At 40.3% G+C, this 23,335-nt stretch overlaps 1 protein-coding gene across 1 annotated transcript in view; it reads left to right on the forward strand.

The window, feature by feature from the left end:
- Positions 1–23,335, forward strand: part of sptlc3 (serine palmitoyltransferase long chain base subunit 3) — a 96,782-nt gene that overhangs the window by 23,280 nt on the left and 50,167 nt on the right. Inside the window, exons 2-4 of the mRNA XM_008115103.3 lie at positions 13,951–14,142; positions 18,005–18,159; positions 19,380–19,528. Of these exons, the coding sequence (XP_008113310.3) occupies positions 13,951–14,142; positions 18,005–18,159; positions 19,380–19,528 (496 nt within the window). The remainder of the gene's footprint in view (positions 1–13,950; positions 14,143–18,004; positions 18,160–19,379; positions 19,529–23,335) is intronic.

Genomic DNA, 23,335 nt, shown 5'->3' on the forward strand with positions numbered 1-23,335 from the left:
CAACAAAAAGGAAAAGAATAATAAAGTCCTAATTACAGGGAGAGGAATAATAGTTTTTATCCAATTGCTGCGAGTTTGAAGGCTAAGCTCCACCCACTTGGTCTCCTAGCAACCTACTCAGCCCAGGGGACAGACATAGTTAGGCCTCACTTAGGCCTCTTCCACAGATTATCAGATTTTAACTGGATTATATGGCAGTGTAGGCTCAAGGCCCTTCCACACAGCTATATAACCCATTTAGAATCTTATATTATCTTATATTATCTGCTTTGAACTGGATTATCTTCAGTCCACACTGCCATATAATCCACTTCAGTGTGCATACTAAACATAAAGACAACCATACAACAGACATTCAATACCACCACTACCTCAACAATTTCTCACCAACACCACCAGACAACGCCACAGCAACGCGTGGCCAGGCACAGCTAGTACAGTATAAAGAAAATAGTTGCCTTATGACAAAAATGACTACACCTAAAAGAACACTTCTTTTTAAAGGTATTTTTAAAGGTTTTAAGGGAGGGGACTCAAATTTCATATTATCCTTGCCCTAATTTAAAAGTATTCATGTTTTAGTACAGGCTAAGTATTCCGTACCCAAAATTCTTGCAACCAGATTCTGGAATGTATGTATGTATGTATGTATGTATGTACATGATGAGATATCTTGGAAATGGGACCAGATCTAAAACACTGATTTTGTTTATGTTTCATATACACCTCATAGCCTGATGGTAATTTTATAAATTCTTTGTGCATAAAACAAAAGTTGTGTACATTGAGCTATCAGCAAGCAGAGGTATTAATATTTCAGCCACCCGTGTAGACAATTTTGGATTTTGGAGGATTTAAAATGACGGAATTTTGGATAAGGGGCACCTAATCTGTATTTGTACTTGTGTCTCATTGTATGCGTATCCTTGAGAGAAGGGGTTGTAGTGGTTACAAATTAGTTTCTGGGACTCAAGTGAAATTACATTTTTAATCTTTAAAACAAAACAAAAATAATGGAAGTAAAGTTTAAAATAATCTCTGAGTACTTATATTTACTGGCATTCCTTGAACAAATTATAAAGAGTCAAAATCTCTTTGGTCATGATTGAGGTGTAGGAATGTAATTTCCTGCTAATATGGCTCTCAAAGGAAAGAAGAATTGTAGCAACTGGAAAAGACTCTTGTCAGAAAGACTCTTAAGAAGTCTTTTTAGATAAACATTTGCAATTTGGGACTTTTTGATCAGAAAACATTTTCCACACTGAATGATATTTCTGAGCAGAACATGCTGTAGTTGGTGACTTATTCCACGCAAAGTTCACACAAGCTTCTCATGTGCAAAAGCCAAAATGTTTGGCGCTAAAAATTATATTTCTGTGCAGAAAAATGCTTGTGCATATTTACACAGAACATGTCTTAAAATTCTTATTAGTTCAGGGTTCTTCTTGGGCTTTCCACACTCTAGAAACACATTTTTTTTTTAAAAAAAAATGTTTCTAAATATTATTTCCACGCCTTGTGAAAGTATATACTGAAACATGATAGGCTTATCCTGTTTTCTAATATGTTTGCTCTTCTTCGCCTTGTTTTTGAGAATTAACTACACTTTTAATTGTTTGGTTACCACTGTTTAACAAATCTAACAGATCTGAAATGTGACAGATGCCAGAGCCATTTCCTTATTTGCACTTTTTTAAAGAACATATTTGTAAGAGACGTGTGTCTTTTGTCTCACTTCATATTGTTAGAGGCAATAGTTGGAAACCCTCCAATGTATTTTATTGTTATTCAATTAAAACGTCTATTAGTAGAAATGTTTTGCTGAAACTGTTGAGCTTATTTAATTTAGCTACTTGTGGCTGGTGGCCATTTTTCTGGAGAAGCAGAATTTCAAAGATCTTCATGGCTCTGCAGCAATCCACATATATCTTCATTCACATCTAGTTTTGTGTCTAACATGTCTTTTGCTAGCTACCTTTAAGTATTAGGTAGTAACATTATTCTCTCCCTAGTAGTACCTTAATACCTACATCTGTATTATATTCCACAGTTTTCTCGAAGCTCTATGAATATATTTTTGTCTATAATGATCACATTTGTGCATTACCATGGCTCCTTAATTTCTCTTCCCTAAATATACTTAAACATTGGTTTTGATTGGTCTTGCCCCTAGTGGGCATAGTTCCAGCATCCCTCAGCAAGCATGTTCTTGTGTGCCTTCAAATCATTTCTAATTTATGACGATTCTGAGATCATGTTTAGTATTTACTACAGGTACAGTAATACACATTGGTGTGTTACACAGATATATACGTAAAGCAAGTCAAATATTGTAAACCAGCCTACTCATAAGGTATGCTGTTTTACTCTGCTCAGACAATCCATCCAAAGGTTAGAGAAAAATGACTGTCACACAGAATTGCAATAACTAATGTGAGTTTTCCAGGCTATCTTAATTTAAGGTGCTTAACTTGCACGGTTGACAAATCATAAGAGGTTAAATAACAATATTAATTTCTTTAAAAAATAAATCTCATTATTTAGAAGTGGTTTAAATACTACAGTAGAGTCTTACTTATCCAACCTTTGCTCATCCAAAGTTCTGTATTACCTAACGTAGTCTGCTTTCCACCCAGATCCACAGCTATTTCTCTAGGCAGCAATGCCCAATAACAACACAAGTGCAGCCATGCTCCCAAACAAGTGGCAGACTTGTTGTAAAACATGTTTGGGTACTTAATTTGTAAAATCATAATGTAATTTGACGTTTAATAGGCTTTTCCTTAATCCCCCTTATCCAACATTCTGCTAGCCCGTTTATGTTGGGTAAACGAGACTCTACTGTATATCCAAAACATATTCAAATATTTACTTAACAGGTACTTTGATGGAGATATTCACATGTCAACTTATGGCGACTCCATGAATTCAACAGGCAGACTTGTTTTCTGTTGCTCTAAAGTGGAATCGCACAACCAGCAGTCCTCCTGGTGTCTTGGACTTCAGCTCCCAGAATTCCTAGCCATTGGAAAAGCTAACTAGAGATTCTGTGAATTAGAGGCCCAAATACCCGGAGAGCCGCAGGTTGTGCAGGCCTACTCTAGAAATTAGGAGATGTTATCTGTTACTATCTCAGAATATTTGCTCAAAACCAACTAATTAAAGAGTTTTATTTTTCAACGGATTCTTACAAGCTCATTGTCCTGCATCTGTAAGTGCCATGTAAGGTAAAGGTAAAGGTTTCCCCGACGTTAAGTCCAGTCATGTCTGACTCTGGGGGTTGGTGCTCATCTCCATTTCTAAGCCGAAGAGCCAGCTTTGTCCGTATACGCCTCCAAGGTCATGTGGCCGGCATGACTGCATGGAGCACCGTTACCTTCCCGCTGGAGCGGTACCTCTTGATCTACTCACATTGGCATGTTTTCGAACTGCTAGGTTGCCATGTATATTACTGTAAATTGCCATGCTCATTAGATGACATTGTATCAATAAACAATAACATAAATAAGTCATTTTGTGATTTTTAAAAAAGTTCTTAACAAGTTACAATTTTATCAATAACAAAAGAAAAGAAAGAACAGAAGAAAATTACACTAACAATGGAGAAAATTTTCCCGTATGTGTGTACCTACTCGCCCACATATTTACATATAATAGTCCTTATGATCCTTATATGGTGCCCGTTTCATGCAGCAGTCACTATCTATTACTGCCTTGCTCCCCTGTGACAGTTCCACTGCAAGTTCAGAATAAATGAGTTTATATCCCAGTACTGTATTTCATTGTGAACAATGCTAGTAACACTAGGCAAATGGGGTGCATTCAAATGAATCATTCCACTTTTCTTAATGTTGAATGGTTGTTGTTTTCAAAATTTCATTATTCCCCTTACTTATCTTTTAAAATGACAATTAATTATTTTTATATTAAAAACAAATCTCTCGGTATAATTTTTAAATGTTTTTCATGGGGGTGGAAGTAAAGGAATTGAGCGATCCATGAAAAATTTGATTCTAAACTCGCTTCAAAAGTAGGGGGCGCTAGCGTTTCGTTTCTGATGTCATTTCCGAATTTTGCCCCTCAAAAACTTTGAAAGTTAACAAAAATTCGTTAATTTCAAAAGTAATTCGTTAATGGTGGACGCGCATGCGCAGTGGCAAAAAAAAGCAGGGGGGAGACTTTACAGGTCTCTCCCGCCCTCATTTTTTGAGCTATCTTCTTCAAACTTGGTACAGTGGTAGAACACATTTAACACTGATAGCTCACCAAAATTCAAAACATTTCCCTTATCCTCTGATTTTTGGTGAATTTTTATAGCTTTTATAATAAACCATTTTATAATAATTGCAGAAATCTGTTCCTGGTTTGGAAGTCTTATTTCCTGTTTCATTGGGTTGTCTTTACTTTGAAAGTCATTGTTCTACTTCAGAAACTTTGTTTTTGTGGCTGAAACTTTGTAAAAATTGGTGGACTCAGGAAACCATAATGCACTACACCAGGAGTCCCCAAACTAAGGGCCGTTGGCCAGATGCGGCCCTCCAATGCCTGGAGGCCCGCATCTACCTGGCCCCTGTCCTAAACTTTACACTTAGGGTTGACTTAAGTCTGAAATGACTTGAAGGCACACAACAACAACAATCCTAATTTTGGACTATTTCACCACAGTCTGGCCCCTCAACAGTCTGAGGGACTATGAACCCCTGCACTACATTACACCATGGTCTCTCTCTCTCTCTCTTTTTTTATGAATGCTCCCATGAGAAAATGTATGGATGAACTACAATTCCCAAAAGTCTTGGGTCAACCATCCAAAAAACCCCCTAGGATTCACAGCTGGTGTGTGCCAAGCTTGGTCCAGATCCATCACTTTTCTTCTTATCCCAGATTATCTGCAGAGAGAACTCATATAATCCAGTTTAAATCAGATAATCTGAAACTAGATCCTGGGATATAGGTTTAAAGCGCCCCAATAGCAAGCAGCCAAGCACTCGAGGACGCCCAGACCTCTCTCCGCTCGTTCTGCAAAGCGGATTAAAGCGCCCCATTGCAAACAGCCAAGCACTCGAGAATGCCCAGACCTCTCTCCGCTCGTTCTGCAAAGCGGATTAACGTGCCCCATTGCAAACAGCCAAGCACTCGAGGACGCCCAGACCTCTCTCCGCTTGTTCTGGAAAGCGGATTAAAGCGCCCCATTGCAAACAGCCAAGCACTCGAGGACGCCCATACCTCTCTCCGCTCGTTCTGCAAAGCGGATTAAAGTGCCCCATAAGCAGTCAAGTAGTCCAGGAGCCCTTTGCAAATGCTTGCCCCCTCCGAAACATTCGACACCATTCGAAAAATTGGCAATCAAGGGTTCGATATCATGGGATACGTACGACAGGATAACCTTTTTCTAAACACAGTTCAAAAGTGACAAAACATACGAATTGGATACGACATCAGAAGGATTCGAATTTTTTGCCCAACCCTAGTGGCCAGATTACAACTGAGTCATAGTTCTAGTGGAAGAAACCCATCAGTGAATTCCCGAAAGAAGCGGTTTTCCCTAAATTTATAGCTTTACCAACCCACAGCAGAGTGCAAGAATATTTGTTGGGTAACCATTTTACCACCAGTTCATAGAATCACAGTGTTAGAAGAGACCACAAGGAGGATAAAGTTCAGCCTCCTTACTGATGACCATCCAGCCTCTGTTTAAAAACTCCCAAAGGAGATTCCACCACATTGTGAGGCAGATCTTAGAGTCCATGTGGGTTCGTAGGGGAGGATGCGATTGTGAAGGTAAGCAGGTCCCAAACCATTTAGGGCTTTGTAGGTAATAACCTGCATCTTGAATTGGGACCGGAAACTTATCGGTAGCCAGTGGAGCTGTTTAAACAGGGGCATTGATCACTCCCTGTAGCTTGATCCAGTTAATAGCCGGGGGGGGGGGGGGGCATCTAGACACCCAGTGGCAAAAGCGCAGATTTTTCAGGCCGGTGTGGGGACAGAAGTCCGCCCTGACCCGAGTTTTTTAAATCCGAGTCAGAGTGGCCTTTTTCCCTTTGTGGAACTGACCTAAGACTCCTAGATCCCTTTCACACTTACTGTTGTCAAACTAGGTGTTAAAAGGTAAAGGTAAAGGTTTTCCCCTGACGTTAAGTCCAATCGTGACCGACTCTGGGGTTGGTGCTTATCTTCATTTCTAAGCTGAAGAGCCGCCGTTGTCTGTAGTCACCTCCAAGGTCATGTGGCCAGCATGACTGCATGGAGCGCCGTTACCTTCCTGCCGGAGCGGTACCTGTTGATCTACTCACATTTGCATGTTTTTGAACTGCTAGGTTGGCAGGAGCTGTGGCTAACAGCGGGCGCTCATTCTGCTCCCGGGATTTGAACCTGGCACCTTTTGGTCCGCAAGTTCAGCAGCTCAGCACTTTAACGCACTGTGCCACCAGGGGATTCATGGCTTATATGTGTATTTGTGCCTTCAAGTTGTCTCTTGACTTACGACAACCCCATAGACTGAGTGTTATTAAGCAAGAGATACTCAGAGGTGGTTTGCCAGTTGCTGCCTATGAAATATAGCCTCCAGATCCTGGTATTCATTGGTGATCTCCCATCCAAGTGCTAACTGCTTAGCTTCCAAGATCAGGTGGGATCTGGTGTCAATTAAAACAAGTGCAGTTTTTTTAGCTTTAAATATCCTTTAATGTCTTAATCTAACTGTTAAAGAACTTGGTATCCAAGCTATACAGATGGTTTTAGTTAATTACCCATAATTATTTATGAGTGTTATGAGGCATGGAAAAGCATGCTGGGATCATTCCTTTTTTAATAATTACTCTATTTGGGAAGTTACCAGTGTATGTGTTACTGTGGCTGTTACCTCTCTCTAGGAAAGCCTATAGCTGACACACCAATCAAAGCTGGCCCCAGACATGCCAAGCCGAAGATTCCACCTGAGTCTCCAATGACAAAAGTGAATTTAAGTGTACTTTTAATCTATGCACCTGTTCCTTCGGACAGAGTGAAACCGCATTCAGGACATCACTAATACCCATACTCAAGATCCTCTGGTCCACAGAGCCCATTTCTCATCAGGATTCAACTTTAGTACATTGGCTCTCATTCAGCACACTACAACAGCCAAGTATTTGCTGAATGTCTGCATAGCTTCAGCCACCTGCAACAACGAAGAAAAATAGATCTAGGTGTCATTGGTATACTGATATTACCACACTCCAAACATACATGTGGCAGACTGGATGGAATTATGTAGCATCTCACAGTTTAGTATTATGAGACTGAATGGAAATCCCTCAATGCTTTCCTCTAGAACCAGCACCACACATAAGAGCAGACACAGTGCCCAATCTGGTAGCATCTGTCCAATAGGATACCATAATCACTAATATTAAAAGCTGCTGAAAAATGCAGGAAGAACATTGGGGTAGTGCTTCCTCCATTTTTCACCTGGAGAAAATTGACATATTATATGGTTCCTCCAAAAACATCTGAAATTGTTTAGTCACCACATGCTCAAATGCCTTGACCAAAATAGGAATATTAGCAACAGAGTAGCAGACTTCACATCTTAAGGACTTAATTATTTTGCACATAATGCACTTGTAACTAAATTGGGTGTTTTATTTAATTGGAATATAGTTACTTTCTGTTAATCCTGATTCGGAGAATATCATGGCATTCATGTATGTATATATGATAAAGATCTGATAAGCATGTTATATAATGTTTAATTTGTGATCTCAACTAAGAACAAAGAAGTACAGAATGATGACAATAGCATAAAAAAGGAAAAGGAGAGAGGAATCTAGCAGTACCTTTATGATTTCATTATTTCATCATTACCTCTCAATCTGCCATTTCAGATTCACTAATGAGATGCAGTAGTAAAGCCATAAATATTTAAATGCATAGTTGTGAAAGCGGGATCAGAAGAATGTAACAGGGTATAACAAGATACATAAAGATATAGATTGTTACATTAGCCATACATCTTCAAAAGGTTGTGAAAGATAATACAGGTTTTTCAAGTCATTGATTTGTTTGTACAGTTGTTTATAAGCAAGAAATCTACTTACCAAATGCTAGTTTCCTTGGCATGCCAATCTTGGAATTTGACAGTACAGTAGAGTCTCACTTATCCAACATAAACAGGCCGGCAGAACGTTGGATAAGTGAATATGTTGGATAATAAGGAGGGATTAAGGAAAAGCCTATTAAACATCAAATTAGGCTATGTTTTACAAATTAAGCACCAAAACATCATGTTATACAACAAATTTGACAGAAAAAGTAGTTCAATATGCAGTAATGCTATGTATTAATTACTGTATTTATGAATTTAGCACCAAAATATCACGATGTTTTGAAAACATTGACTACAAAAATGCATTGGATAATCCAGAACGTTTGATAAGTGAGTGTTGGATAAGTGAGACTCTACTGTATATCCAAAAGGTCAGCTGTTTCTCTTTCCAATTTTCACTTGATATTTTTCATTTCAGAATTGTTATCTATAAGTCAGGAAGTGTATCTCTCGGAAGGTTGAAATGTTCTGCAGTTGGTTTGTAGGCGTTGCTATTTCAAATACTGGAATTGTATCAATTTAACCTCTTGTACAAATGTCCGTCTAGTGTTAGGTGTAGAGGGCATTGCGTGTATCATAGTGTAGTGATGGGGAAGTGAATACGCCTCTTGTTGCCACTGTTGTCCTTAGTACCTGTGATGTTGCAGTTTTAGCCATTTACACAAATCTGTTGTGCAGTGTTTATAGTGGACTCTGCAAAAGATGTTTCAACTGTACTTCATAAAAAGGAAAGTCATCCTGTTTAGCAAGCCTTGCAAATGCTGATTTGCTATCAGTAAATGCTTGATATTATACCTATTTTATATACCTATATACCTGGGGTCACGTAAAAAATTCTCAAACCAAAAGGGGTCCCAAGTGGAAAACTTTTAAGAAGCCCTGATTTAAAACATTGCTACACAAACTACTGGTCCATGGTAGTAGTCCATCAGCAGTTAGTTGCCTATCTCTGATTAGTTTTCAGAAAATAAACAATTGTTTTCCACAGGCAGAAATATGGTACAGGTTTAGTAATTCTTGTCTGAAAAGCTTAGAACCAATATTTGGATTTTAGAATTTTTTTTCAGATTTTGGAATATTTACACATATATAATGGAGATGAGACCTAAGTCTAAACATGAGATCCAGTTATGGTTCATATACACATAGCCTGAAAGTAACCTTATAAACAACATTTTCAATAATGTTTTTGCATGAAGCCAGACTTGTGTGCAATAAACCATCAATAAAGAAAAGTGTCTCCATCCTCACAACCTCTCAGGATGCCTGCCATAGATGTGGGCAAAACGTCAGGAGAGAATACTTCTGGAACATGGCCATACAGCCTGGAATACATACAACAACTCTGTGATCCTGGCCATGAAAGCCTTCGACAACACATTGTCTCCATTTTAGCTAGCTAAAGGTAAAGGTTTTCCCCTAACATGAAGTCTAGTCGTGTCCGACTCTGGGGGTTCATGCTCATCTCCATTTCCAAGCCGAAGTTTTCTGTAGACACCCCCAAGGTCATGTGGCCAGGAATACTGCATGGAGTAGTAGTATCATAGTAGGCATCCTGATACTTGTTGCACAGTAGCAATGTACTTCTAATAAACTTAGACAACAGCAAAAATTCCAAATAACAAAGATCAGATTTGCATCGATCTTCTGACACCCAGAACGCTTCACTTTAGGTAATGTTGCCATGCCTTTCTTTGTTTGCTTTTTTGTTTTATTGTTTACATAGAGACAGTCCCATTTATCCTATATAGAACACGATAAGATGTTACATCATATTTTAAAAAGAGCAGCTTCATAAGCTAATTTAGGTCATCTGTCATAGGCCTCCAAGGCAAGTATTTTGTGATGTTTGCATAACAATTAATTGTATGGATTAATGATAAGTGATAACATAAAGGAACAAGGAATCAAAGAGACTGGTGTGTAGTATGATTTTATGAAAGCAGGAGAGGAGACTGCTGCTCCCTTAAAGACAGAGTTTGATTTCAAGCATAGCACTGTGAATAACGTTAACTAAGTACTATGTGGCTTTGTGGGATATAGTATAATTGCATTGACTTAATAAAAGGGTGCTAAATCCTCTGTTTCTTACTAGACCTGGCCTATACAATTTGCCAATGAGGTTTTCACATTCCAGTTTAAAAAATTTAGTCCTAGCTCCAATAGACTTTGTTAGGCTAGGGCAGTGATAGGAAAAAAGGTAGCTTGCTCACCGGAGCACCAGAGAGAAATCATATGACACCAATTTTAAAGGAATTGCATTATCTGTCAATATACTTCTGGTCTGAATTTAAAGTGTGGGGAAAACATTTGAAGCCATAAATGGTTCAAATTGTATGGTTTGCCTGAAGACTGAAGTCTGTTGGAGGGGCTCTCCTTTGTGCCCCAAGTGTGGTAGGGGCGGGTAATAAGATGGAAAATGCCCTCATCTTAGAGATCCAATTGGCATTGATGTTGGTTTAATTTCAGCTGAATGTTAAACCATTTCTTTTAAAAGCTAATTCTCTAATCATTTTATCTGGTTCATACATGTGTCTAGTTTTAATTCTTTCTGCTTATTTTAATTTGTTAGATAGTTTATCATCTAGTTTTTAAGATTATAAAATAGCTTTACTGACTCACATTTCAAAACATTTTAAGTCATTGTATTTTGCTCTCAAATACATTGATATAGAGGAGATACAAATATTTTAATAAAATAAAAACTTTTAGTTTGTTCTCGTGGAAATAGTCAGATAAAAATGGCAAAATGTGCCTGAACTTCAAGTCTTGTAATAGTGTACGGTCACAATTCTCAGGCCATTTAAGGTAATATCAGGGGAAAAGGAGAGAATGAGACTCCACATGATAAGAAATATAATTTAGGAACTCAGGTTAGCTGGAAACTTACCACATATACTCATTTATAAGTTGAACTCATGAACAAATCAAGGGCAGGTTTTTGGTCAAAAATTATGGATTCTGATGTGACCTGTAGAGAAGTTGAGGATCATTCTGCAGATAAGGGAACGCTCCAAACCTGCCCTGGGGCAAGCTGCCCCTGGCCACTACCACTCCTTATTCTTTGCCCAATATGTTAGTTCATTTTTTTATAAGATTTTCAGGTGTAGGACTTACATTGACCCGTTAAAAAGTCAACTAAGGGGTTTTGGGTTGGTTATTTAACTAACATTTCTAGACTTATACGTGAGTATATAGAGTACATGTGTAATGTGATGTTAAGTTCTAATGTTGTACTTATGTGGGCATATGTGGAATTATTACGTTGGTATTTGTTTGTTTCACGGAGGAATTGAATGTTTGCCATTTGTATGCTAGAATTCGCCCTGAGCGCCCCCCCCCCGAAGAGATAGGGCAGAATATAAATAAAGTTTTATTATCATTTATAACGATGATGGCGAATGTATGACATGCGTGTCAGCACTGACACGCATAGCCATTTTCGATGACACACGGCCGCATGCGGCCACATACAGAGAAGTATGGGACCACATGCCGAGAAGGACGTTTCATCCTCAGCTCCTGCACGGTCAGATGCAGGAGCTGAGGATGAAACATTTGCTGTAGTCTAGTGTAGACACTCTGTGCCAGAGGTTTGTAGGCCAAAACAACAGAATTTTGGCACAGAGCGTCTAGTTCTGGGACTTCCGGTTAGGCCGTTAGGGGATCTTTGACCTCACTTCTGGCCGGCGGAGCAATGAGCAGCGGAATGCTGTGGGGGACACATGTCTGGGGGCCTTGTGATCACCATTACCAGCAACCACATAACCACAGCAACCATCATCAAATTCAGCAACAAAAAGTCACTAATAGGCAGGTTAGTTAAAGAATTCCCCCTCCCCCTCACTTATCTTAGTTCACGGCACCCCACACAAGTTAAATAATATCAAGACCAACAAAAGAAACTGACTGATGGATGGACAAAGAAGTCACTAAGCAGGTAAGTTAAATAATTAGCTTTTGGTTTATTAAATAGAGTTATATATTACAATTATACATTTTTGTTATTTAAACTATAAATATTGTGAAATTATTATTTTTCTTGAAGTGACACACCACCCAAGTTATGCTTGGTTTTTTGGTGAATTTTGACACACTAAGCTCAAAAGGTTGCCCATCACTGATTTTTAAGGTCATGCACGCTATCAGGGGAACCATCCAAAATATGGACAGTAGATATAGGTATGTGATATTTATCTTAGCCTGTATTGGGAAAAAAACAACATCTCATGCTTTGGTAATTAAAAGGCGGGAACAGAATTCAAATGGATCCAGATAAACTAGGAAATTGGGCAGGAAAAACAAATGCACAGTTATTGGGTGAAAGTGATACATACCTCAGCATTAAAACATAAATGTTATTTTAGCTTGCATTAATAGAAGCATAATTTCCAAGTCAAGAGAAGTAATAATCCCACTATATTCTGACTAGTAAGGCTTTGTCTAGAGTACTGCGTTCAGTTCTGGCTCCATCAGCTACAGCTACCCATGTTGACACTTTCAGGTTTTGGAGTATTTCAGCATGTGTCTTTCTAGTTCTGAGCTGTGGCTTTCTTGACTGAATCAATTCACATTGTAGTATCATCCGTTTTTCCTAGTCTGTTTTTTTGTCAGCATTCCTCACTGTCCAGTGTTCACACAACCATAATTTGAAATCAGATACAGTTGAACCTCTAATCAAGATCGTCCAAACTTAAGTGTTTTGAATTAAGAGCTGTCACTCGCCCGTATTTCACATTGACACAAGAGTAGCATTTTGAGTTAAGAGCTAGCACCAGAGGGAGCACTAGTGCATGGGTACAGGGCTTTAGGGCTTCAAGGGAACAGCCACCATGCCCCATTCTTCCCTGCCTTGTGCTCTTGTCTGCTTTGAGAGATTGTTGTCTGCTTTGCTCTTGTCTGCTTTGAGGAACTTTGGATTAGTTGATTTGTGTGGTTTTTATTCCTGGCATGTTTGGCTTCATGAAGAGAGGGAGGGAGGCTGGAATGAGTACAGTACAAAAACTATGATGCATCTGCCCCTTTGCTTTGTGCTTCTACCATTTTAAAGTAGATCTTTCTTTTTTTATAATTCCATGTAAATGTACATTTATACATTATTTGTTATTTATAATGTGCATTGTCTTATTTAAAACATGTAACAAAATTGATTAATCCCAGAATGAATTAATAGCATTTCAGTGCATTTCAATGGGAAAATTCGCTTTGAGATAGAGCATTTTGAGTTAAGAGCTCAGTTATAGAATGAACTAAACCCTTAAGTCAAGGTATCATTGTACTGACTTTAGAATCTAGTGATATCTTTATTTAGTTCCTTCATAGCTTGCCTTTCAAGTCTTAAGGTGAATCTACACTGGCCAGTAAATACCTTATTGGTCCTGCTGGATTGTTACCTTACCTTCCAGCTGACCACAAAGTTCCATGTGAGCTCTTGGCCTCTGTGGGCATCTTGTTCCAACATCAGCATAGGTTCCTGTGCAACCAGGAAGATGGAGGGGTCTAATCTCCTCTTGTTCTTATTGGTTACACAAGAAGGGAGATCATTGCAACACAGAGGGCCGGTGGACAGTTAGGTAGCCACCCACCAGCACCACTGGTTAATGAGATTCCTTCCCACCCCCACAGCAGCTGGGAAATTCAATGTGTGAACCATACCTGGGGCCAATCCAACATAGGGCACACCAGATCAGCCCCAGATTATGGGTCAGTGTAAATCCGCCCTTGGTCAGATAGGCAGAGCGGGTAAGTGTGAATGGGCAGGGGATATACATGCAGACATGAGGAACTGGTATTGTCAGAGACATGTGTTCCTCTTTATGAAATTATTGTTGTTATATAATTATCTTTGTTTCTATTTTCAGGAAAATGGTGTGGCAAATGGAGCTGTTTACAAAAGACCATTTAATGAATCATTTGAACAAGCACCTATGTATGTTGCTGTCTTTACATTTGTGGGTTTTGGCGTAGGAACATTATTTGGATATTTGCGAGACTTCTTAAGAGCCTGTGGATTACAAAAATGTGTCGGCACTATAGAACGAGAAGAACAAAAGGTATGTAGGACCGAAACTCACTGAAATGGCCCAATCCCTTCCCAAAAGGCTAAAAAAGAAGGGGAAAAACTAGCAAAACAAGGGCAACTCTAGCTCTTTAGTTATGGTTCATGTTCAGTCATTCTTTCTTATGATGTCTTTCTTCAGATCTGATGGATGGATTGTACATGTATGTAGAATTGGAACTGATGAGAGATCACCACCTGATAGGAGAAATGTTCCTCTTTCATGTCAGCAAACTTACTTGATCTGAAGTATTGGTGTAGGTGTAGCCTGTTAAATGTAGTCACTATAAAGGGAAATGCTCATGGTAGTCTAGTTCTAAACCTTAGTTTAGCTGCAATATATGTTTGAGTAGGAATAAGCCTCACTGTGCCTTGGACTCACATACCTGTCCTCTCTCTTTCTTCTGCATGGTGATGTTACAAAAGGAGTAGTAATGTGGCAGGAGGAGCAGGAAGTACCTGATGGGAAAGACCTTTCCCTCCTGATAATCTGGAGAAGTGCTGACATTCAAAGTCCTGAGTTAGATAGAGAAATAGTTTAATCTAGTTATAATATAATGCTGCTCCCCATGTCTCTAGAATGTATTTTGCAGATGGAAATCATCTGCCTCTATTAAGATCTATTAAACTGCTAGGCTAAAAATTGTAAAACCATCAGGTATCTTTCTGTTTTGTTTTGAGCATTGTTTTGTTGGTGGCTCATTTACTCAGATTATAGCCATTAGTAGAATTTAATTAACATTTTATAAAGTTCATAGATCACTTATTCCATAGAGAATCACAGATAATAAATATATCTATGTGAACTAGTTCTGGTACATACCTGTTTAGGGTAGGATACCTTGCTATGTATATGAACTTGTGCCACAACCACACCCACCAATGCAAGCACCGTATATACTTATGTATAAATCTACCTCAAGTATAATTGGAGATTAATTTTTGGAGCCAAAATTATGGATTTTGGCTGCAAAATGAGGGTCCGAGGGTAAAACTTAGGAGCATGTAACAAATCTTTTTCTCTCTTTAAAAACACATAGAGGAAACATACTTAGGAAAAGTTAAAGAGAAAGACAAACAAAACATGGCTACAAGTCCTGGCTCTAATAGGTAGAAAACTATAACTGAGCCAGGACTTGCCTTGTTTTTATATTTGAACTTTATTAAGGAATATTTACAAATATTACTCCCTTACAAATTACACAATGTAACTTAAGGTTTGCACCCTGTTTAGCTGTTGAAGACTATGTATCAAGCCAAAATCTTAATAAAATAAAAGTTCTCTATCACTGAAACATCCAAATTTCAAGAAGGAGTGAGGGCCCGTCCAGACAGTACCTTTATCCCAGGAGCTCTCGCTTCAAAATGGAGGGTGGCCAAACGTCATTCCCTTAAAACGCAGAAGCAATCGCTACAAAGGCCAATAAACGCAAGATTTTCAGGTGTGGGAATATCAGTTTTGGCCAGAAAATGTGGATATTCGAATCTCTGTATATCTCTACACTCAGAAAATACAGGAATTTTTATGTTGGTTTATTCCTGGGTCATACATACCTGTTCCTGATTGGTTTTATTCTAAAAACATGTCAACAGTTGACTAGAGGTAGAGGGCAAAAACTTTATCCTGGCAAGAGAAACTTCATCCTCCACAGGTTTAATGAAGATTGTGGCACACAAACAAAGGTGTTGCCATGTTATCAACTTTCCGCATGTTTTTATGATAAAAGCAATGAGGAACAGGCATGTATAACCCAAGAACAGAACCCCGTGGTTCCCAGGCACAAGTACTCAGTCAAACTTGTCTGCACAGCCTTTTTAACCCAGAAACAGAACTTATACAATGATTTGCTTATTCACATCTTTTAAAAAAGGTAAAGGTTTCCCCTGACGTTAAGTCCAGTCATGTCTAACTCTGGGGGTTGGTGCTCATCTCCACTTCTAAGCCAAAGAACCGGCGTTGTCCGTAGACACCTCCAAGGTCATGTGGCCGACATGACTGCATGGAGCACTGTTACCTTCCCGCTGGAGCGGTACCTATTGATCTACTCACATTGGCATGTTTTCAAACTGCTAGGTTGGCAGGAGCTGGAGCTAACAGCGGGCCCTCAAGCCGCTCTCTGGATTTGAACCTGGGACCTTTCGATCTGCAAGTTCAGCAGCTCAGCGCTTTAACACACTGAGCCACCGGAGGCTCCATTCGCATCTTACTTTTTTAAAAAACAAAGCCAAAATTTCCGGCAGGCATCCCAAAATGGCCATCTTAGGGACTGCAAAATCCCAGAACAAAGCAGCAAGTGTGGACGTCAGAGGCAGAAATCCCGGGACCAATATGTGGACTTCTTTTCAGGTCCCAGGTTTTTTTTGCCCCTAACTAAAACCCACAATTTGGTGCTGTCTGGAAGCAGCCTGAGATTCATGCTTTTTAATCTGTTGAAGCAAAAATAACAGAATTGTGACATTTTAAGTAATATAATCAGTCCTAATATTTGGATGACAAAACAGGATTTGGGAGGAATTAGCCATTCATGCCCCTCCTATACTGCCATATAATCCAGATTATCTGCTTTAAACTGGATTATATGAGTCTACGCCACCATATAATCCAGTTCAAAACAGATAATCTGGATTTTATATGGCAGTGTAGAAGGGGCCCCAGTGTACTCCAGTTGGATTCACATGCCTTAAATGCTCATATATAAATCTAGAAATTTTAGTCAAAAAAGCAACCCAAAAATACTGGATCAGTTTATCCACAGGCGAATGTGGGTACTATCTGTTAACTTTTATTCTTAAAAAAGAACTATCCCCTTACCCGAGTCAAATGGCAAAAGACAAGAGTGCAGTCTGTCCCAAGAGTACTTAAAAGAAGCACCAATCCCTACCCACTGTGACGCTTCTGGGCTTTTTGAATTCCTGGATGGGGAAATGGCAATTGCAGCCAGGGACAGCTATCTACAGATCATATCAAAATCCATAATTTGCGTCCCACAACCTGTCCTCGACTTAACAACAGATTGTCTTATACATTAGTTTATGTGATACTTATAGACATTTGAATTGTTTACCGCTTGTATCTCTTGTCATTCCATAGATAGTATTTTGCTTCTTACATTTGCTGTATTGTTTGCAATTGACTATCTGTCTTTCGTTGTTGCCGTTGTTGGCTTTTGGTTTCCCACTCCAGGATGTTCTGCAGTTTTTTGTTTGTCCAGACCCCTCTGTGGTATGCTTACTATAAGTCTAAATCAGCAGTGGGAAAATATGATCTGTTATTGGCCTTGCAGCACCCCTCAGTTGTTTTTTTTATTGCCAAATACCTTCAGTCACCATCATTAGACTCTCTTCTTTTAAGAAATAACTGCCATTTTCTTAAAGGAAATAACCTTGATGTGATCAGTTAATCCTTAAGACAAGAGTTTCTGAAAGTGTGCTCCTCCAGGTGTTTTGGACTTCAGCTCCCACAATTCCTAACAGCTGGTAAGATTTCTGGGAGCTGAAGTCCAAAACACCTGGAGGAGCACAGTTTGAAAAACACTGCCTTCAAGGAAAGAGGCCACACCTGGAGCTAGACTGGCCTAGAACGAACAATATAATGGCAAAATTGTCCCTGACCCTTTAAAAAGTAGGGAGGGGAATGAGTAATCAAGACCACTCAAAGAGCTAGTTCATCTCCTGAACCCTAGGCAATTGCTTGTCTCTGGCCTATATTTTAGCTATCAACAAGAAAACCAAAGATAGCAGCAATAATTTTTTAATAATAATAATTTTATTTCTTACCCACCTCTTCTTGTGCTCTTAAATATCTGATATCCTGAATATGTTAACTAGAGAGATTTTTTCTTTTTTAAAAAACTTAGGATTTTGTACCACTCTATCAAGATTTTGAAAACTTTTATACAAGAAATCTGTATATGAGAATAAGAGACAATTGGAACCGTCCTATCTGCAGCGTTCCTGGCCCAAAATTTGACTTAATGGAACGTGTTTCAGATGACTACAACTGGACATTTAGGTGGGTCATGGCTGATAAGTATAGACAGTGATCAATGAGGATAAATAGCATATTCCCATCTGTTCAATTCTCCCTTTCTCTTCATATCGGACAGTATTATTACTCATTATCTCTTTGTTTTGTTATCAAAACCATAGGAAACTAACCATACAATGTTAGTTCCTCTTCCATTTTGAGAAACATTCTTCCTCTGTGCTATAAATCTAAAATTGAAAATGTTTTCAACAAATTGCTACCACCTTCCTTGCCTTACTAAATGTCTGGCTATTCTTTCCGGCAACAAAGAGTATGCTTACACCACTTGAATGTTCAGCTCCTGTTGAAAATATATATATCCAGGTTCATGTTACAATGCTTTTGACATAGATTAACATAAAATATATAGCTAAACAGAAAGTTCAGAAATAATGTCCAGGGCTGGTCTTCAAACTACAACTTCCAAGAAGGGTGTAGATTTCCAAGACCTCAGGAAGTGGAAAGATTTATTTTGAAGGCCTCCTGCCTGTGACGATAGACACATCACCGCACCATCACTGTGTTAGTTATAGTGGGGGGTCACAAAGATGTGGATGCAGAGACCATTTTGGATCTCCCAGATCCAGTCCATGGCATGGAGATGAGGGCACTCCTTTACTAGCTTTACTCCTCCCAACAAAATCAATGGGAGAAAAATTAAAGAGAAAAAAAAGATTAGCGACAGAAAAAAATGAAACAAAAGTGGACAAGGATGACCAATTTCCCAGGCTTGGGAACTCCACCAGTCCCTCAAGGACTTTGAACATGCGCACACCATTTTTTACAGTCTAGTCAGTCACATTCCTGTAGGTTTCTGGCCACCACTTGGGGGCCAAAAAGCATTTGCAAGGTGTGTTTAATGGCAGAAAAATCATGCTTTGGATCCCCAAAGCCCAGCTTGGGTTATGAAGTGGTAGTTTATATTATTGACACATTTATTTTATAGAAGAATTGAAAGTGGGGACAGCGAGAATTATTTCTGCCCAAATGATCTCCCCCTCCTTTCATATTCAAAACCCTCAAAATAAGACATCCAACTGTCCACAAGAGAATTTGGAAATTTTGAAGCTACTAGCTTATTTCATCTAAGTAAAATCTGATCCAAAGAATATGACATTTTTAATTATATTTACTCATGAACTGTACTAAATACTATATGTTTTATAATGTAATGTTTCAATTTAAATGTTTTTCCTTTTTGGTAGGTTCACTGGAAGGACAATCAAGAATGTAATCAACATGGGTTCATATAACTACCTCGGCTTTGCAGAAATTGAGCCCAATGCTATAAAAAATGTGAAGAAAGAGTTAGATAAATATGGCACAGGAACTTGTAGCACCAGACAGGAAATGGGTAACTAATTTTTTTTCATTCCTTTTTTGATCACTGCCCATTATGACACAATGCACTATAAAGTTGGTACAATCAATTTGGGCTGCTTCCTTTATTTTTAACTGACCCACCCACCCCCAAATAAATTACATCATTTCTAAACTCCATGATAAATCTCTTTTTAAGTGAAATGGCCTATGAATGTGCCTACCAGAATAATGGTCTTTGAAGCTGCGCCTCTAGTAGTAAAGGATCTTGGAGGAACAAGCAAGATCACATTTTTTATCAATTACAGCCTGGTGTCTGCAGAAATTATGTTGTGGGGGTTTGAACCCACAGAAATGTGAACTGCTGTGAGAGTCCTCCACATATACTTTGGAAGTGAAGCCAGCATTGTGTGAACCCACAAACAAATTATGGGCGTCATATTCAAGGTTTCTTAATCCTCTGACCCTTGTGGAGTGGAATAAATTTCCCACTCTCACTAAAACTGAATATAATCTATTGCTAATCTTTGGATGTCTGCCATACCACAAGTCCTGCTGAAGTTGTAACCAATCCAAAAATTGCACTTTTTCTGTAATGGTCTTTGAAGCTGTACCTCTAGTAAACTTCTAGAGGTGCCTAAAAAGCCGAAAACTTCTTCAATGAATGCAGTATATCAGTGGTTCTCAACCTGTGGGTCCCCAGATGTTTTCACCTTCAACTCCCAGAAATCCTAACAGCTGGTAAATTGGCTGGGATTTCTGGGAGTTGTAGGCCAAAACTCCTGGGGACCCTCAGGTTGAGAACCACTGCAATAAAAGGATTCCAGCCTGATGAAGAATGTTTTGTTTAAAGAATGTCATGGGGAGGACTGGAATATATGCCCTCACTGATATCGTGTGCATCACACAGCTCCTTTTTGTCATTGTGCCCACTTTCTTTCTCCTCTAAGAGCAAAGACAAAATTGTTACTTACAGAGGGAATTAGTTCTGAAGATTTTGTAAGGCCATCTTGGTAGCAAATGTTAAGTTATATTCCTTTTGTATGTCCTGGTCATTCTTCCTCCGCTATGTGATTAATATTGTTATTAATGTTAGTTTTTTATTTATTACTGACCTCTCATTTTGGATCGAGGCAGGGCACAACATAGTCAAATAATTCTATAAAATCACATGTTAAAATATAGTTACGATGCAACCATATAAGCATATATTAAATGTTTGAGACAAAAGTTAAAACACAATAAACATAGAATGTGAATTAAAAGTCATAAGTAAAACTGACTGGGAATGCCTGCCAGTGGAGATAGGTCTTCAATTGTGGCTTAAATTCTAACAGCTGATTTAGCTGTTGGAGCTCTTCTGGCAGATCATCCCACAGTCTTGGGGTGGCCAATGAAAAGGTCCTCTTGGTGACGGTTGCCAGTCGGGTTCTGCCTCGTTGGAATAAATGCCCTGAGAGGACCTCAGTGTCTGGAGCAGATTGTACAGGAGAAGGCAATCCTGTAGACAACCTGGACCCAATACATCAGTGGGAAGGGTGAAAAGATTACACACTGCAAAAATAATGACACCAGCTCATCCCTCTTATTAATCTGACTATTTATTATTTATTTATTTATTTCCAATATTTCTACCCCGCCCTTCTCCCCGAGGGGACTCAGGGCGGCTTACACAACTGGTAGGATCACTACCAGTACATCATAATACAATAAAATAAGAATAAAACAGTTAAAATAATTAAATAACATAATAAAATACAATATATAAGATTTAAAACAATGCAACACCAAATATATATACCAATCATCCATCAGACCTTGTGCAAAAGCCTTAATCCGATCCATGTCAATGCTAACTGAGTTCATTCATTAAACGCTTGCGCGCATAGCCAGGTCTTCAGCTTCTTCCTGAACCCCAAAAGGGATGGAGCCTGCCGGATGTCACTGGGGAGGGAGTTCCACAGCCGAGGGGCCGCCACCGAGAAGGCCCTGTCTCTCGTTCCCACCAGCCGTGCTTGTGAGGCCGGTGGGATCGAGAGCAGGGCCTCCCCGGATGATCTTAAGGTTCTCGTGGGCTCATAGGAGGAGATGCGTTCGGACAGGTAAATTGGACCAGAACCGTTTAGGGCTTTGTAGGTCAAAACCAGCACTTTGAATTGGGCTCGGTAGCATATTGGCAGCCAGTGGAGCTGGCTTAGCAGGGGGGTAGTACGCTCCCTGTAAGCCGCCCCAGTTATTAATCTGGCTGCCGCCCGTTGTACTAGCTGGAGCTTCCGGGCCGTCTTCAAAGGCAGCCCCACGTAGAGCGCGTTGCAGTAATCCAAACGAGCTGTAACCAGAGCGTGGACCACCGTGGCCAAGTCAGACCTCCCAAGGAACGGGCGCAGCTGGCGCACAAGGCGGAGTTGTGCGAAGGCTCTCCCGGCCACCGCTGAAACCTGAGGCTCCAGGCTCAGCGATGAGTCCAAGAGAACCCCCAGACTGCGAACCTGTGTCTTCAGGGGGAGTGCGACCCCGTCCAACACAGGCTGTAACCCTATTCCCCATTCAGCCCTGCGACTGACCAGAAGGACCTCTGTCTTGTCTGGATTCAGTTTCAATTTGTTAGCCCTCATCCAGTCCGACACAGCGGCCAGACACCGGTTCAGGACCTGGACAGCCTCCTTAGTGACAGGTGGGAAGGAGTGACAGAGCTGGACATCATCTGCGTACAGATGACACCGGACCCCGAAACTCCGAATGATCTCTCCCAACGGCTTCATGTAGATGTTAAACAACATGGGGGACAGTACTGACCCCTGCGGGACCCCACAAGTCAACGGTTGTGGGGCCGAGCAGGCGTCCCCCAATGACACCATCTGGGACCGACCCTCCAGGAATGAGTGGAGCCACTGCAGAACAGTACCTCCAAGTCCCATTCCTGCGAGGCGTCCCAGAAGGATACCGTGATCGACGGTATCGAAGGCCGCTGAGAGGTCCAGCAGAACCAGCAGGGACACACTCCCCCTGTCCAGTTCCCGGCGTAGATCATCGACTAAGGCGACCAAGGCTGTCTCGGTGCCATGCCCCGGCCTGAAGCCAGACTGCGCCGGATCCAGAAAATCAGTGTCAACCAAGAATGCCTGGAGTTGCGCAGCCACCACACGTTCCAGGACCTTGCCCAAAAAGGGGAGATTGGAAATAGGCCGATAGCTGTCCAATTGAGTGGGATCTAGTGATGGCTTCTTCAACAGCGGTTTGATCACAGCCAATTTAAGGCTCGCTGGAACAATGCCTTCCCGAAGGGAGGCATTCACCACCACCTTCACCCACTCGGCCAATCCCCCTCTGGCTTCTCTCACCAGCCAGGATGGGCAGGGGTCTAGGATGCATGTGGTAGCCTTTGCCTCTCCAAGCACCTTGTCCACATCCTCGAGCTCAACCAATTGAAATGAATCCATCAAAATAGGACAAGCAGGAGCTCGTGTTACATCCTCGGAAGCTGCCATTAATATGGTGTCAAAGCTAGAGCGGATCAGAGCGACTTTGTCCGCAAAGAACTGAGCAAATGCTTCACAGCGGGCTGCCGAGTTGTCAGGGATCCCATCTTGAGAGATGGGATTCAACAAACCTCTAACAACTCGGAACAGCTCTGCCGGACGGTTCTTTGCGGACGCAATATTAGCTGCAAAGAAAACATTCTTAGCAGCATCTATTGCCGCGGCGTATGCCTTTAAATAAAGGCACAGCCGTGCTCGGTCTGGTTCGTTCTGCTTCAAACGCCACACGCGCTCTAGACCCCTCTTCTTTCGCTTCATCGCTGCCAACTCCTCGGTGAACCAAGGAGATGGTTTAGCTCGGG

This window comes from Anolis carolinensis, chromosome 1 (genome assembly GCF_035594765.1).
Source record: "Anolis carolinensis isolate JA03-04 chromosome 1, rAnoCar3.1.pri, whole genome shotgun sequence".
Lineage (NCBI taxonomy): Eukaryota > Metazoa > Chordata > Lepidosauria > Squamata > Dactyloidae > Anolis > Anolis carolinensis.